We start from the raw sequence: 14,056 nt of genomic DNA on the forward strand, positions 1-14,056 counted from the left end.
TATTATTTTATAAAACTTTCCATTATAATTTCGCCATTTTGCACATGTCTATAATTTCCCTTTGTTTTATCTTCATTTTAAACTTATCTGATGAGTTCTGTTTACTTGCAGCTTATGCACAATAAATGAAACTTATTGTTTTTCTTAACTTTCTCCGTGTTTTCTTGTATTTATTTATTTTATATATATATTCGTTTAGTCCTGGATGCTTTCTTCAATATCTTTTTTCTCTAGCACTCTTAAAACGCATGTAAAATATGAAATTATATACATTGTAGAGAAAGTGAATGTGTTTCGATTGAACATAGAAAATGAATATTCCGATTCTATTTCTGGAATTTTCATATTAAACATTTTTATCCCTTGTTTTTTCTCAATCGATTCATGTCTATTACCTTTCTACGCCACTCCTTAAAAGTAGATTGTTAGAAATATGTGCATCGTCGAAAATATTTTTTTACTACTTTTAGTTTCTTACAACCTATTAGCAAAAAAATAAAATAGCAAATCACATGATTATTTGCTTGAAACCTTTTTCTTACTATGATAATGATGCCTGTATTTTGCGATCTCTTACTTTGACTAAATTACCCCACTCAAATCTGTAGTGTGTTTTTAGAAAGAAAAGAAATTACAGAGTCGAATATGAAGAGCTATCGATTATCTAAAATCGAATATGAAGAGCTATCGAATATGAATCGAAACGAAGAATCATGAATAAAAAAATGTCAGATTCAAAGAATGAGATTAAATAAATAGATTTGATCAAAGTACTTTCAAGCTCTTTTTTTTCGTAAAATACTTTTTTTAATACTGTTTGAACTCAGAATTGTTTAAAAATCTGAAATACTAATTCAGTAAGGTGACCAGAATTCTGAACCCTGATTTGAGGATAAATCAGCGGAGAAGAATTTTAAAAAAAATTACGATTCGAGGTTGGTAGGTACTTTATTTACGTCGCACTAGAGCTGCGCAATGGGCTATTGGCGACGGTCTGGGAAACAGCCCTGAGGATGATCCGCAGACATTCCATCACAATTTTGATCCTCTACAGGGAGGATGGCTCCCCTGCTTTAGTAGACCGACTATCTGCACGCAAAGTGGAGCACTTTACGGTAGAACAATTTAACGAGGACCGATATCGCACACCCTCGGAGCCTTCGCAGAGTGATCCAAGTGGTCACCCACCCACACACTGACCGCAGCCAGTGATGCTTGACTTCGGTGATCGGCTGGGAACCGCAATTTACTGTCGAAGATTAACGATTTACGATTCGAAACCTTTACGATTCGAAGACACCCATATATTTATGGGAAATGTGCAACAAGGCTTTCCTTTTTAAAAACCAACTTTATTACCAACAAACCAACATTAAACCAACAACATTACTGAGAGTTTTTATCTATGTGATATTCTGCATTTGCTTAACACTCCTAGAATGAGGAAGTTCAGGATTGTTAATTTATTTCTTGCTGAAATAATTTTCAGACTAGTATGGTGTTTCCATATGCTAGTTTGAGCATTGTACTTATTGGCTTTTCTCTCCTTTTCCGTAAGGCAGTATAATCCTGTTTAATAAAACATGAGCATTTCTGATTTTTCTTAAACTTTTATTTAATTATTTACTTATTTTGATTTTTTCCAACAATTCGATGATGGAATCATCGAATGACATTTGTTGTCTTCAAAGTGTTTGAATTTTTTTGAGAACAAATATTTAAATTTGAGAATTGTCCACAAGATTTGATAACGTCTGGTCACCTTATAGTTCAGACAATAAGCATAAAAACCTATTCACTAAATTCCGATCATGAACATTCAGGTTCGATTACAGGTTTTACTACACTTTTCGTCATTTTTAACACTATGAAAAATCTTATCGTTCAATTAAGTTGCTAATCATATAAGCATGTAAGTTCTCCTTCTTGAACAATACTATGGTTCACTTTGAATAAAACCGTGATTCAGCGTAGCATTTTACAACGAATTTGCACGTTGTAATGACTCAAAATACCATTACTATGGTTCACAGTTGAACCAATTACTCACTTCGACGACAAAATTTCTCCTTGCTTTTTACTCATCAGGAAATATTTTACAACAAATTTGCATTTTATTATTAATCAAGGTACCGATATTATAATTCAAAGTTGAACCAATTAAATTAGAAAGTACTCACTTCTATGGCAAAATTGCTCCTTGCTTTTAACATATCAGGAATTGGGCTCCACTCGTTCGTTGTGGGATTATACTTTTCTCCATTTAGATGTCGTGATTCACCGTTGAATCCACCTAATACATATATATGTCCATGGTGAGCTATTATTGACACTCCTGACCTTCTCTGATTCATCCCTGTTACCAGTGTCCATTGATTAAACATCGGGCAATAATACTCGGCCGTCGACAAGCACTCGATGCCATTGAAGCCTCCAACGATGTAAATAAGGCCGTTTAATGTTGTAGCACTGGCATCACTTCGCTGAAGATTCATGGGTGCGATAAACGTCCACTATGGTAAAAAATTGGAAATATCAGAAAAGCAAAAACTAGCTTTATTTACCTAACTGCAAAAACAGTTTTAATAAGTACCTATATTCTTATGTAGTTGTTGCTATACTTGTTGCTACTTATGCCAATTGCCAATATCCTACTTGAAATCAAGCGAATTTCAAAGGTCGAGGGTGCATTTCTTGTTCTTCTCAGTGGCGCCATCTTTGGCCGAATACTTCATTCATTCATCTGCAGATCGTAATTTTGTCCAGCACCAGAGAACGATCAACCTCCAATTCAGTACCCAAAGTAGTATTGATTTGTTAGGAGAACTTGGTGATCCCGACAAATTTAGCGTGCTCCAGTCACCATTAATTACGGGGATTTTCTGCTGCCGGTGGGATTTGAACTCACGTTCTCACGAACGATGTCAAACCAACCAGGCTATCTCGGCCTTATGTAATTCAACATTGTACCCATTTGATAGCACAGTCTCAAAATTTATTTCGCTCTCGCAGCTGAGATAACTTCCTGAATTTGCAACAAATTTAATTAAAAAAAATATTAATACCAGTATATCATTAATGCGGTTTTAGAACATAGAGCAATTACTTTTGATTTTACTCAATAAAAATGGCCCATTATATCCGTTTTGCAAGTATAGGTTTTATTTTACTCTTTTATTACTTTGTCTAGACAGAATGATCGCACTATAGTAGGCACGTGGTTTGGTCACCGCAGATAGCCAGATGACCATCGAAGCGGGCTCACTGCTTTTCGCGACCCCTGTGAAAGGTAACACACCCAGCACTCCAGAGAGTTCGCAGACCCAGGCTTATCGGGCAGGGAAAACACCTGCCGTCACCTAGAAGCAATGCGTGTCGGTCACCTGAGACTAATGCCCAATCTTACTGACCCACTGGTCTAGACTTGTTGAGAGAGAATGGGGTTAGTACAACAATTATCATGCAATAATTAAAGTTAACTTAGGATTAAATGACTAAATAAATATTATTTTATAAAACCTACATCATTCGATTGTATAAAATGCCTATAGAAAGTATGTCACAAATTAAATGGTTGTTTAAAAACGACAGGCATTCTTAGTATTGTATCTTCGTATTTTATATATGGTGGTATTTTGACTGCCAGGGTGATTCTACAACCATGGACAACTTTTAGCAGTAACACAGCTTTCTTAACATTTGTATTATAATTTATGGAAATATATGGTCGAAAAAGACACATTGAGTGACGAACAGGGAAAGTCAGGCGTAAAAAGGAAAGCATTTGCTTCCTTACCAAATTGTTCCCAAGTGCTTTTCTGTATTTGACAAAAGTTTTTGAATTGTTTGACAATAAATCTTCAAAACTGCAATGATTAACAGTTGCAATGCATAGCCTAAGTAGCATTCGAAGGAATTATTGAACGAATTCTATTGTTGCCGTACATATCCGCATGCGGTGGATAGTTGAGCAAAGGAGCAACTCAATTAAGTCAATTAAAATCACTGCAATAATTTGTTCCGAATTAATACTTGATTTACTGGCTATCGGGGAATCTCGATATACCCGGCCATTAGCAATTCGCAAAATTGCCTTCCAGGTTATTGCGGATAATACCAATTTGAAATTGGCTAGCGTGCGATTGTTTTTAAATCTCATTTGGTCATGAAGGATGGTCAGAAATTGCAGCAATAATGATTGTAAGATTCTCTAATTAATTCCTAGTTATTTTTTTAATGTCTTTAAAATATTACGAGCAATTAAAGGGGAAAAGCCATTTCTTGAGGTCTACTCATTTGATAACAGTGGGAAGAGTGTAAGCAAAGCTTATAAAAACAAACTATTTTTATTTTATTTTATAACCGTCGGTGAACAACCGCCCCTATTTTAAGCTTATGACTATCAATGATTCCGTAGCCTTGTAATTTCAAACCCAATCCATAAGACAAGGGAACTCCTAAATCAAGTACAGAAAAAAAAGTTGCCTTCGTGGATGACTTTTTTGATGGAACTAACTCGCGTTTGCGTTACATGGGCAGGAAAATCGCGAAAACGTCCCACGTCTAGGCCTCACACATAAACCGTCTATCACTGGGGATATTTTAAATCAGTAGTGTAGTCGGTGCGAGCTGAGCGCAGAATTCGTATTGACCAGCCATCGCTTTCGTTCGAATCCGGGTCCCCTCATAGAGAGGAGAGCGTTCTATCCCCTAAGTCACCACGATTAAATGAATTAAATTAATTTAAAAAACTGCCATCATATAGAATTTGCGACTTACTTATTTTCGCCAACGAAGGGATACTTAACCAAAAATCAGAATGTTACAGAATCAGAATGTTACGACCCTTTCGAAAAAAAGAGACTCGACTAGATTTGAAACCAAGCATTTAGTACAATTCTTTTCAAACAATAACATTATGCAAACTTTGCATAAAATACGACTTGTCTTTTATTTAAATTGCTACAAATAATCATTTAACTCAAACTATTTTTTTAAAATTACAAATTGAGGGTGTAAAACGTGTTTGGAATCTTACTTGATTTGTTTCAGAACTATATCGCTCCGCACTATTTTGTCGATAATAACCATCATAGCCTCCTAGTGCATATATTATGTTATTCAAACAAGCAACGCTCACGTAACACCTAGACAAATATTTTATGGAATTACACGCATTGTTTTCAATAACTTATTAAAGAATCCAGAGTCGTTCATTAATAAAAATCGTTTAATTTAGTTTAAAGAAGCCATATTAAAGCATCTGGAAAATAACTCTAAGTCACACCTGCCTACTTTTATGATTTTTACGAAAGATTTTTCCTATTAGTAACAAGATTATATTTTTACTAGCCGCCAGCGGTGACCATCTGATCCGCCTAATGAACTCACTGCTTCGCAGTTTCAGATTGTCTTTCACTTCTGCTCGAAACAAACCTCACCGCGTATTCACGATTGTTTCTGCTGCCCTGGACAGCATTGCTCGAAATTCTCGGAAGTAGCATTTTAAAAATGCTAATAGGAGGGCTAGAAAGTTTTTTTCAAATTCTCCTGCTGTGCCAAACTGTTCCGCCCAAACGAACTCACTGCTTTGTGGCTCGTCGCCCATTTGCAGAAATTCGCCTCTTCGCGTTTAATGACAAAATAAGCCGGAATCTGGTATGTTTTACCAAACATGTGGTGATAATTAATACGAACATTTTATTTCGCACAACAACCCCAATTACCCAAATTTAATTATACCCTCAATTTATCTCCAATAAATTATATTAAAAGTATTAAAGCAGTTTAGAAAACTTTTAAATTTCTACACATTTCCCACATTCAAGACATCATTTTCAGGGGTCTTATATGTATATTATGGTTCTTTATTTCGTGGTGGTTATAATCATTTTAAATCAAAACTTTTTTTAAACCCCAAATCATACATATGTATATAAGGGCAGTGCTTTCACCCATTCACTAATTATAACTCACTCAATTATAATTTATCTCCCACTCACTCAATTATAATTATCCCCCTATTACCCCGGTAATTACATAATATCGAAATAATGCTTTTCTAGTTTTTCTGTTTGTCTCATGAAAAATTTATGTATTAAAATTTATGTATAAATTATATATTATAATCTCATGTCTAAATTTAGGACTTCTTTCTTGGTAAAAACGCGTTATTTAGCATTGGCATCTATTTCGGACTGATTACTCCTATTTTCCCCGATAATGAATGAGAAAAATAAAAATGTAAACTTCTTAATTTTTCTTTAAATCTGATAAAGAAACCACGGTTAATATTTAAGACCTTTTTCTTGGTAATAACGTTATTTAGCATTACTGCAAATTAGGTTAATTACGCACCAATTGGAGCTATAAACCCTGATAATAACAAATATAGAAATGAAACTTATTTAGTTTTTTTTATGTATCTCATAAAGAAAACTTAGCCCAAATTTCAGACTTACGGTTATGTAAAACCGTGTTATTTAGCATTACTGTCAATTTCAAGACTATGATAATTACAAAATATCAAAATGTTACTTTTTTAGTTTTTATTTATATTTGTCAAGTAACACATGGTCCATATCAGAGGCAGGCTTGGGACAAGTAAGTATTGAACATGCTTGGGACTATGGGAACAGCGTTTGCCTGACCACCCAAATGGAACAACTGCTCCTGCACCCCACAGCCCAAGGAATCTGGGATGGACACAGTAAACTTTGACCTTCAATGGGTTGTCGCGTTACTGACTTGAGTTAAGTATTTATTTCATAAAGAACGTATGGTCCAAAATTTAGCTTTCTAACTTAAGGGGAAGAATAACTGTTGAGTGAATGTATGTTGAGATTAGTGTTGTATCTAATGTAGTGTGAGAGCTTGACCCTGAAAATGATATCTTGCATGTGTCAAACAATGTAGAAATTTAATATTTTCTCAACTACTTTAATACTTCTCCTTCGCAATTTTACTACCATTGTGAAAAATCTTTAGCAAAAATCGTAATGTTGGCAGTTATGCCATAAGTAATTTTTCGTGTTTTGTATTGCAGTATATTTCCTTAACTTTGCTAAAGCAATTCCTACCAAAGTCTGGTTAGCTTCTTTTTTTCCGCTTAACTAGATTAATATTGCTCAAACTTAAAAGCTTTACTTGTTGAGTCGAACCTCTGTAGTTTGGACCTAACTAGGATAAAAAAGAAAATTTAAAATCCTTATACTAAAGAGATTTTGCACTTCTTCCCGTCCATATAACTGCTTTATTCCATTTTAATAGATCACCATTTCCAATTTGTCAAATGAAGGATAGCTAATATTTACTTCACACTTGCACAGTGTAGATTTAGTTAAGAGGAAAAAATAAATTAATCTGACGGAGAGATGTGCAAAAACTCTCTATTAGAGAGATTTACACCTCTCCTTATCCATCCTTTTCGCCTGTTAGTCTTTTTTATAGGCTTGATTAGATTGTCATCAGTAAGCAATCTTCAATCTGTCAATAATTTTTCACACTCACGCAAATTAGTTAGTTGGATCTAGTTAAGCGGAAGGAAGAGAGATGCAAAATCTCTCTGTTAACCAACGCCTGGATAAGATAGTTTTGTCACTCCAGGTAAAATTTCGAGAAGATGATAGAATTGATTTCTGAATCACATTCTTTGGTTAGAAATTAAACTAATTTTATGCCATTTTAATAACTAAATGGTTGTTAGATTTAGATTTACTCAGATTAAACGTCACATTTTTTTAAGAATATACTTTTTGAAATGATTGATTCAATAGAAGTTAGTATTTCTGTAACAAAATTTACAGTAAAAAACAAACGAAATAGAGAAATTAATTACCACACTTGGCAAAGCTATCCACTAAACTCACGTTTTTACGTGTCGTCAAAATTATTTTCTTAGCTGTATCGAGTTTGGTTTCATTATGCTTTTTTTACAAACCAAGGTGCGCGTAACTGTGCTCGATTTTACTTTTAAAAAAAGCCCCCTAACATTTAAGTGCTTAAATCACCAACATACAAGAAGTCAGTTTAAAACTGGCAATTATTGAACCATTGTCACTCATGCAATATGAATAGATTATTATAATTTGGCTATACGATTTAAAATCTCGGGACGTTTGAAATCTACAAGCATCAAGGCTTAAAACACAGACAATCTGATCACCAGAAACAGTAAGGTGTTATTTGTAGTTAATCGTAATAGAGAACTTAACCAGATTTTAATAGACATTCTCATTTGCTTTTTTCTTAGTTAATTTCACTGTATTCTTTACATTAACATATATTAAACTAACATGTATTATTTAAATTAACATTATTTAACATTTGTTTTTGCTTAAAATGATAGAAAAAGTAGTCTAAGTAACAACAGTGGTCTAATATTTTTCACGATACCCACTTCCGTCCATGTATACTTGAAAAATATACGGCAACTTGCAAGAGAACTGAATCAAGAACCACTATTGCAGATTTGATACGAAATGTTTCCTATAAACATTTCAAGGCTTTTCCTTTTAATCTTCCATGTATTTGAAGTTAACCATGATTTAGAAAGGCAAACCAGATGATTGCCAGAGGCAGCAAGTAACAGAATGCAATGATACTTTTCTTATCTGGCATGTTGCAAGCAATCAATAATATACATGAAATTAAACGCATGCACGATTTTTACTCAGTAAAAAGTCATCCGCTAAAATGTTCTGTTTAACAACTGCATAATCCTTTTGACGTCTATACTCCTTTTTGACTACGTTATAGACCGTGCGCGTACCAGAGGTTGAGAAACACTAATCCTAACTACTGTGACTTGATATTACCTTTTTGTATGCATTGGTGCTACTTCTTTCCACTCTCTCGTTACAGCATTAAATCGACGGCAGCTGTTAAAATATTGGTTCCCATTGAAGCCACCAATTATATAGATGTCAGTTCCTATCACAGCCAGCTTGTGGTAAGCCCGGGGACCAACCGGATCGACCTCTTCTATCTGAAACAGAGCAATACGTACTAGCTGTGTATCGATATATCGTGAAATATCGATATCTTTTTTAAACGACTAGATAACGATAATTTAAAGTGTATTCTCGTAATATATATGGTCAACGCCATGTCTTAAGCGAAGTTTCTCTGTGCAAGCGCTAAACATAACTGAAGAATTTAGAAAAGGAAAAGTTCAGCGCTTCGAATACTCAGTGCTAATGCTCTGTGCGGTATGCTATGTCAGGAAAACAACTTACAGGTCGAGCAGCGTACTCAATTATAACAGAGCATCATATGTAATAAGATACAGCGCATGCGCATGAGAAGCAAAATGTCAGTAAGGAGATACGTCACATCTGAACCTGTTGTTAGACAACTCTACTTATATAGTTCATAGGCTGTCTCCCGCCAACTGCCATTTTATTCTTTATTTCTATCTCAAAATATGTTATCAGTTGAAATCAACGTGTATGATATAAACTTATTCCCGAAGATACGCGTCCCATAGTGAGCTGACCGTAAAGACACGGTTCCCAGTAGAACACAGAAGTCAAGCATCACTGGTTGTGGTCAGTAAGCGGGTGGTTGACCGCTTTGATCAGTCTGCGTAGGGACAGATATTGGTCCTCGTTAAACTGTTCGACCGTAAAGTGCTCGATTTCACGCGCTGGTCGTCAGGCTACCAAAGCTGAGGAGCCACCCACTCTGCAGAGGATCAAAATTGCGATGGCAGGTCTTCTGATCATCTTCAGGGATGTTTCCCAGACCGTCACCGATAGCCCATTGTGCAGGACTAGTGTGACATAAATAAAATACCTATCTAGCAAAAAAAATATCTTAATTAATAGTACAGCACTGTTTATAAATTGTGCAAAAATGGAAAACAAACCCGCAATAAATGAAAACAGAAACTCCACCCCAACCCCTGTAGTAGCTGGAAAGAAAACAAGTTGAAAACCCATTTCAAAAAACATCTGCCTGCTGTGCCCTAAATGTTGTTTTTTCCTTTTTACACAGGGACCGCACCAGGCTTTGGGAGACCGGTCTATCATTACGTCTATCAAAACTTGCCTACTTGCATAGAAATATTGAAGTTAACGCTCACTGTGAACTAGCTTTTATCAAATATTTGATAATATCAATGACGATAATTATCACAGGTGTAATCGATTGCGATATTAGCCTGAATAACTTCTATTATTTAACATAAAAATTATTGCAAAGTTTCTGAATTGTTGCTGTAAAATTTTTTCAACTCTGTAGGCAAAAAAAAATTGTGTCTGATCAGTTCAACTCATTTGTAGCACTTATTAATTTAGCATTTTTAAGGCTTATTTTTCGAAACATAATTTTAAGTTAGCAAGTGCAATGTAATCATTAACTTAAAATAATTAAGGAAGGTATCTATTTATTAGTTACTCATTGTACATAGCTTACTAATTACTGTGTTACGGTTTTCTTAAGTTATGAAACTTGTGGTAAATACTTAACTTTATCAAATAAAGAATAAGTTACATCAAGAATTCCTAATCTTTTCTTACCAAAAATCTACATGGAGTTCAAATTATTTGTTTTGGAACATTGAAATAAACAAATCATTAAATTCTTCAAAAGCTGCGTTCACGATCAAATGAGTTGCCTTGAAATCAACATTCATTATTCCGTTAAAGTCAGAAATCGTGTTTTTTTTAAAAAAAAGAAACACCAGTAAACATGATATTGGTAAAATAAAGAGATACATGAATAATAAAATATATATTCTATAACAATTAAATGAAGAGCTTTTGTGTGTCTTTCCCTTATTACTAAACAGGGCCTGCGCTAATCATACGCCATCTCGTCAAATGCGATAAAATCGTGAATTGAGAGAAAAAGATTTTGTTTTGGCGAAAGAATTGGTGAATGATTTCTTCTACCGAAAAGATTCTCGAAGACAATGAAACAACATCTACATTTTTCATCCTCTCTCCCATTCACTGCTCATTTACTCCTCCCCAACTGCAGAATGACTCTTGATTTGAATTTGCACTTTATAAAAAAACTCAATTTATAGTAAATTTGTATTTTGATTTATAGTTTTCTATGGGAAAAAAATCAATCATGAAAATTTGTTAAAATATGCCTTTGAATCAGAATTTTGAAATTTGGCCAATGCTTTTGATATTTGGTTATCACTTTTGAAATTTGAATTATACTTCAGAAATTTGCCTAATAATTTTGAAATTTGGCGAATAATTTTGAAATTGTCCAATAATTTTGAAATTTGCCTAATAATTTTGAAATTTGGCTAATACTTTTGATATTTAGCTAATACTTTAGAAATTTGCTAATAATTTTGAAATTTTGCTAATAATTTTGATATTTGACTAATACTTTTGATATTTTAGCTACTAATTTTGAAATTTGGCTTATACTTTTGAAACTTAGTTAATATTTTTGATATTTAGCTAATTTACTGGCTAAAAATTTAAAGCACTTTGCTCGAGCCCTGATAAAGAACAGTTTGAGCATGGTTTTGTTTGAACAGTTTGAACAGTTTTGTAATTCAGATAACGGATGCAAAAGACGATTTTCGTCTAAAAATTATTCAAAAATTTCAATCAGTCAGTTCGAGAGGGACATTAAGTTAAGCATTAGACATTGTTGGAAATTAAACAATTCTATGTAAATTTTTTTTCAATGTATAAAAGATAACATAAATAATATTTGCTAGCATACAGTTTTGTTTAATCAAGGTATAGTTTGTGTCGTATTTTTTAATAAATACTTTTTTATTCATTCGTTATGTTTGGTACACTCAACGTTCGACTTAAATAAATAGTACAGGCGGACTACACCCCCGAATTGTTATTCCTAAAGTTATCTAAAACTACACGTTCATTTGATTGGGGTAAATTTTGACTGCCATCAGTTAGTCGCGATTAATCGAATAGTTTTTAGTTCCTTTGTTTTAATGAACTGAACTTCTGAAAACGGGTTGTTGCTTATTCAAATAACGTCGAATCACCAGGAAAAGGCAACAAATAATAATTGGATTATTTAAGTTATTTATATCAATATTGTCTGAGCGCATGATTTTAGGAGTTGATTTATACCTATTTACTGATTATTTACATTTTCTTTTTCCCCGTACTGAGAACGGATATTCAACTAGTCTAGAATAATAATAAGTTGATGAACTAAAGGATTCGAGTAGTAGGATTGATAGCTTAAATCTAAATGTCTCGAATTTACCACGTGTTTATCAAGAAAAATTTTAAATGTTTTCTTTAAAATTAAAAGTGATTATTTAATTTGCAGTTTTCAGAAAATTTCAAGGCGACCCACCTTAGAATACCCATAGTTTAATCCAATATATCCTTACATTTATCCATCTGTCCGCTTTCGTGTCGAATGTTTCAATTAAATTAGTCGGAGATCCTCCACTCCATCCCCCAAATGCAAAAAGGATCGAATGAGGTATTCTAGGAGTTGCAAGAAATGGCATCCGCACTTCATCCTCCTTTTGGATGATTGTATCGAAATCACACCAAAATTCCAATGTTTCCCTCACTATGTCCTTACACGCTTCGTTGTTTTCGAGATATCTAGAATAAAATGATGGTCTTAAATCTAAATTCTCTGAGACATTGAAGAATTTCATTAGCATTAGAAAGTTCGAAAAATATTTAAAATATTTTCTTACTGCAATTTAAAAATAAATCACGTATTATTCAAAAATAGGGTAATTTAATGTGGAGGTAAAAAACAACTACTTGATGACTCATAGTTATGTACCCTCCTCTTAGATATTGGAAAAAAAATTATCAAACTTGCACGTTAAACTTAGGTGGAAGGGGTGAAGATAACTTAAGTATTACTATCTAGACCAGTGGTTTCCAACATACATGTGGCTGGGGGCCACAATTAAAAATTCGAATCAAATGGTGGGCCGCAACTTTGTCTAAATTTTATGTAGGACTCTTTTATGTTTGAAGGAACGTTAAATATTACTGTCAGATTTTTACCAAGTCGTACAAAACAAAAATATTGAATTACAAATTAAAATAAGAAGTAGATTTTTAAAAATATTTAATTGTTATTAATAATATTTTTAAAGATATTAAATAAATAATAAAAATTCGGGCTACAATAACTTTAATGTGCACTTATGTATTAAACAATTTATGTGGAACAGATATCTAATTGTTAAGATATAAAACTTTAAAAAGGTTAGCATTAAAACTTATATACTAGCACACAAAATGTTCAATGAGAAAATTGAGGTTTGTCTGCTGCAACCACAAGAGAATAGATATTTACATTCAAAATTTACAAATGTGTGTGTAAATATTTTCGTCCTTAATGAGTAACAATAACTTTAATAACAATGTGCACCTATAACAATAACTTTAACTTTAAATGCAATATGCACCTATAACAATAGCTTTAATGTGCACCTATGTATTAAACAATTTATGAGGAACAGATACCTAATTGTTAAGATATAAAACTTATATACTAGCACACAAAATGTTCGATGAGAAAATTGAGGTTTGTCTGCTGCAACCACCAGAGAATAGATATTTACATTTAAAATTTACAAATGTGTGTGTAAATATTTTCGTCCTTAATCAGTGGTTTCAAAAAGTTAAATCGAAGAATTTCTTCCTGAAAATTTTTAATACACACATGCTAAATTATATTCACAAAATACAAAAAAATGAAATAAAAAAGAGCAATATGCGCAATTACTTTTGTATTTGAATAAATATTTTCTTGGATGCAAAACCTGAGAAATAAATTTTTTTCCACCGTTGGTTTGTTAAATTTCACAGAAACGAGGAAATTAGGTTTTTATTAACGAGAAAAGTATTTTAAACCCATATAGAGTTTTTACAAAAATTGTAAGCAAAAAATGACAACTAATATCAATGACAACTAGGCTCACGGGCCACAAAAAAAGGTTCCGCGGGCCGGATGTGGCCCCCTGGCCGCCAATTGGAAACCCCTGATCTAGACAAAGGAGATATTGTTTGCGACGAATATCCTTAGACTGAATCGAATGAGATCACGAGGCAATATATATATATATATA

At 33.3% G+C, this 14,056-nt stretch overlaps 1 protein-coding gene across 1 annotated transcript in view; it reads right to left on the reverse strand.

Annotated features, from left to right (window-relative positions):
* The window catches only part of LOC107438188 (kelch-like protein 10), a gene marked incomplete in the record, with an annotated part of 28,080 nt that overhangs the window by 1,050 nt on the left and 12,974 nt on the right, over positions 1 to 14,056 (reverse strand). The window contains 4 exon segments of the mRNA XM_043047341.2: positions 2,181 to 2,513; positions 5,039 to 5,147; positions 8,817 to 8,986; positions 12,344 to 12,566. Of these exon segments, the coding sequence (XP_042903275.2) occupies positions 2,181 to 2,513; positions 5,039 to 5,147; positions 8,817 to 8,986; positions 12,344 to 12,566 (835 nt within the window).

Source organism: Parasteatoda tepidariorum, chromosome 5 (assembly GCF_043381705.1).
Source record: "Parasteatoda tepidariorum isolate YZ-2023 chromosome 5, CAS_Ptep_4.0, whole genome shotgun sequence".
NCBI lineage: Eukaryota > Metazoa > Arthropoda > Arachnida > Araneae > Theridiidae > Parasteatoda > Parasteatoda tepidariorum.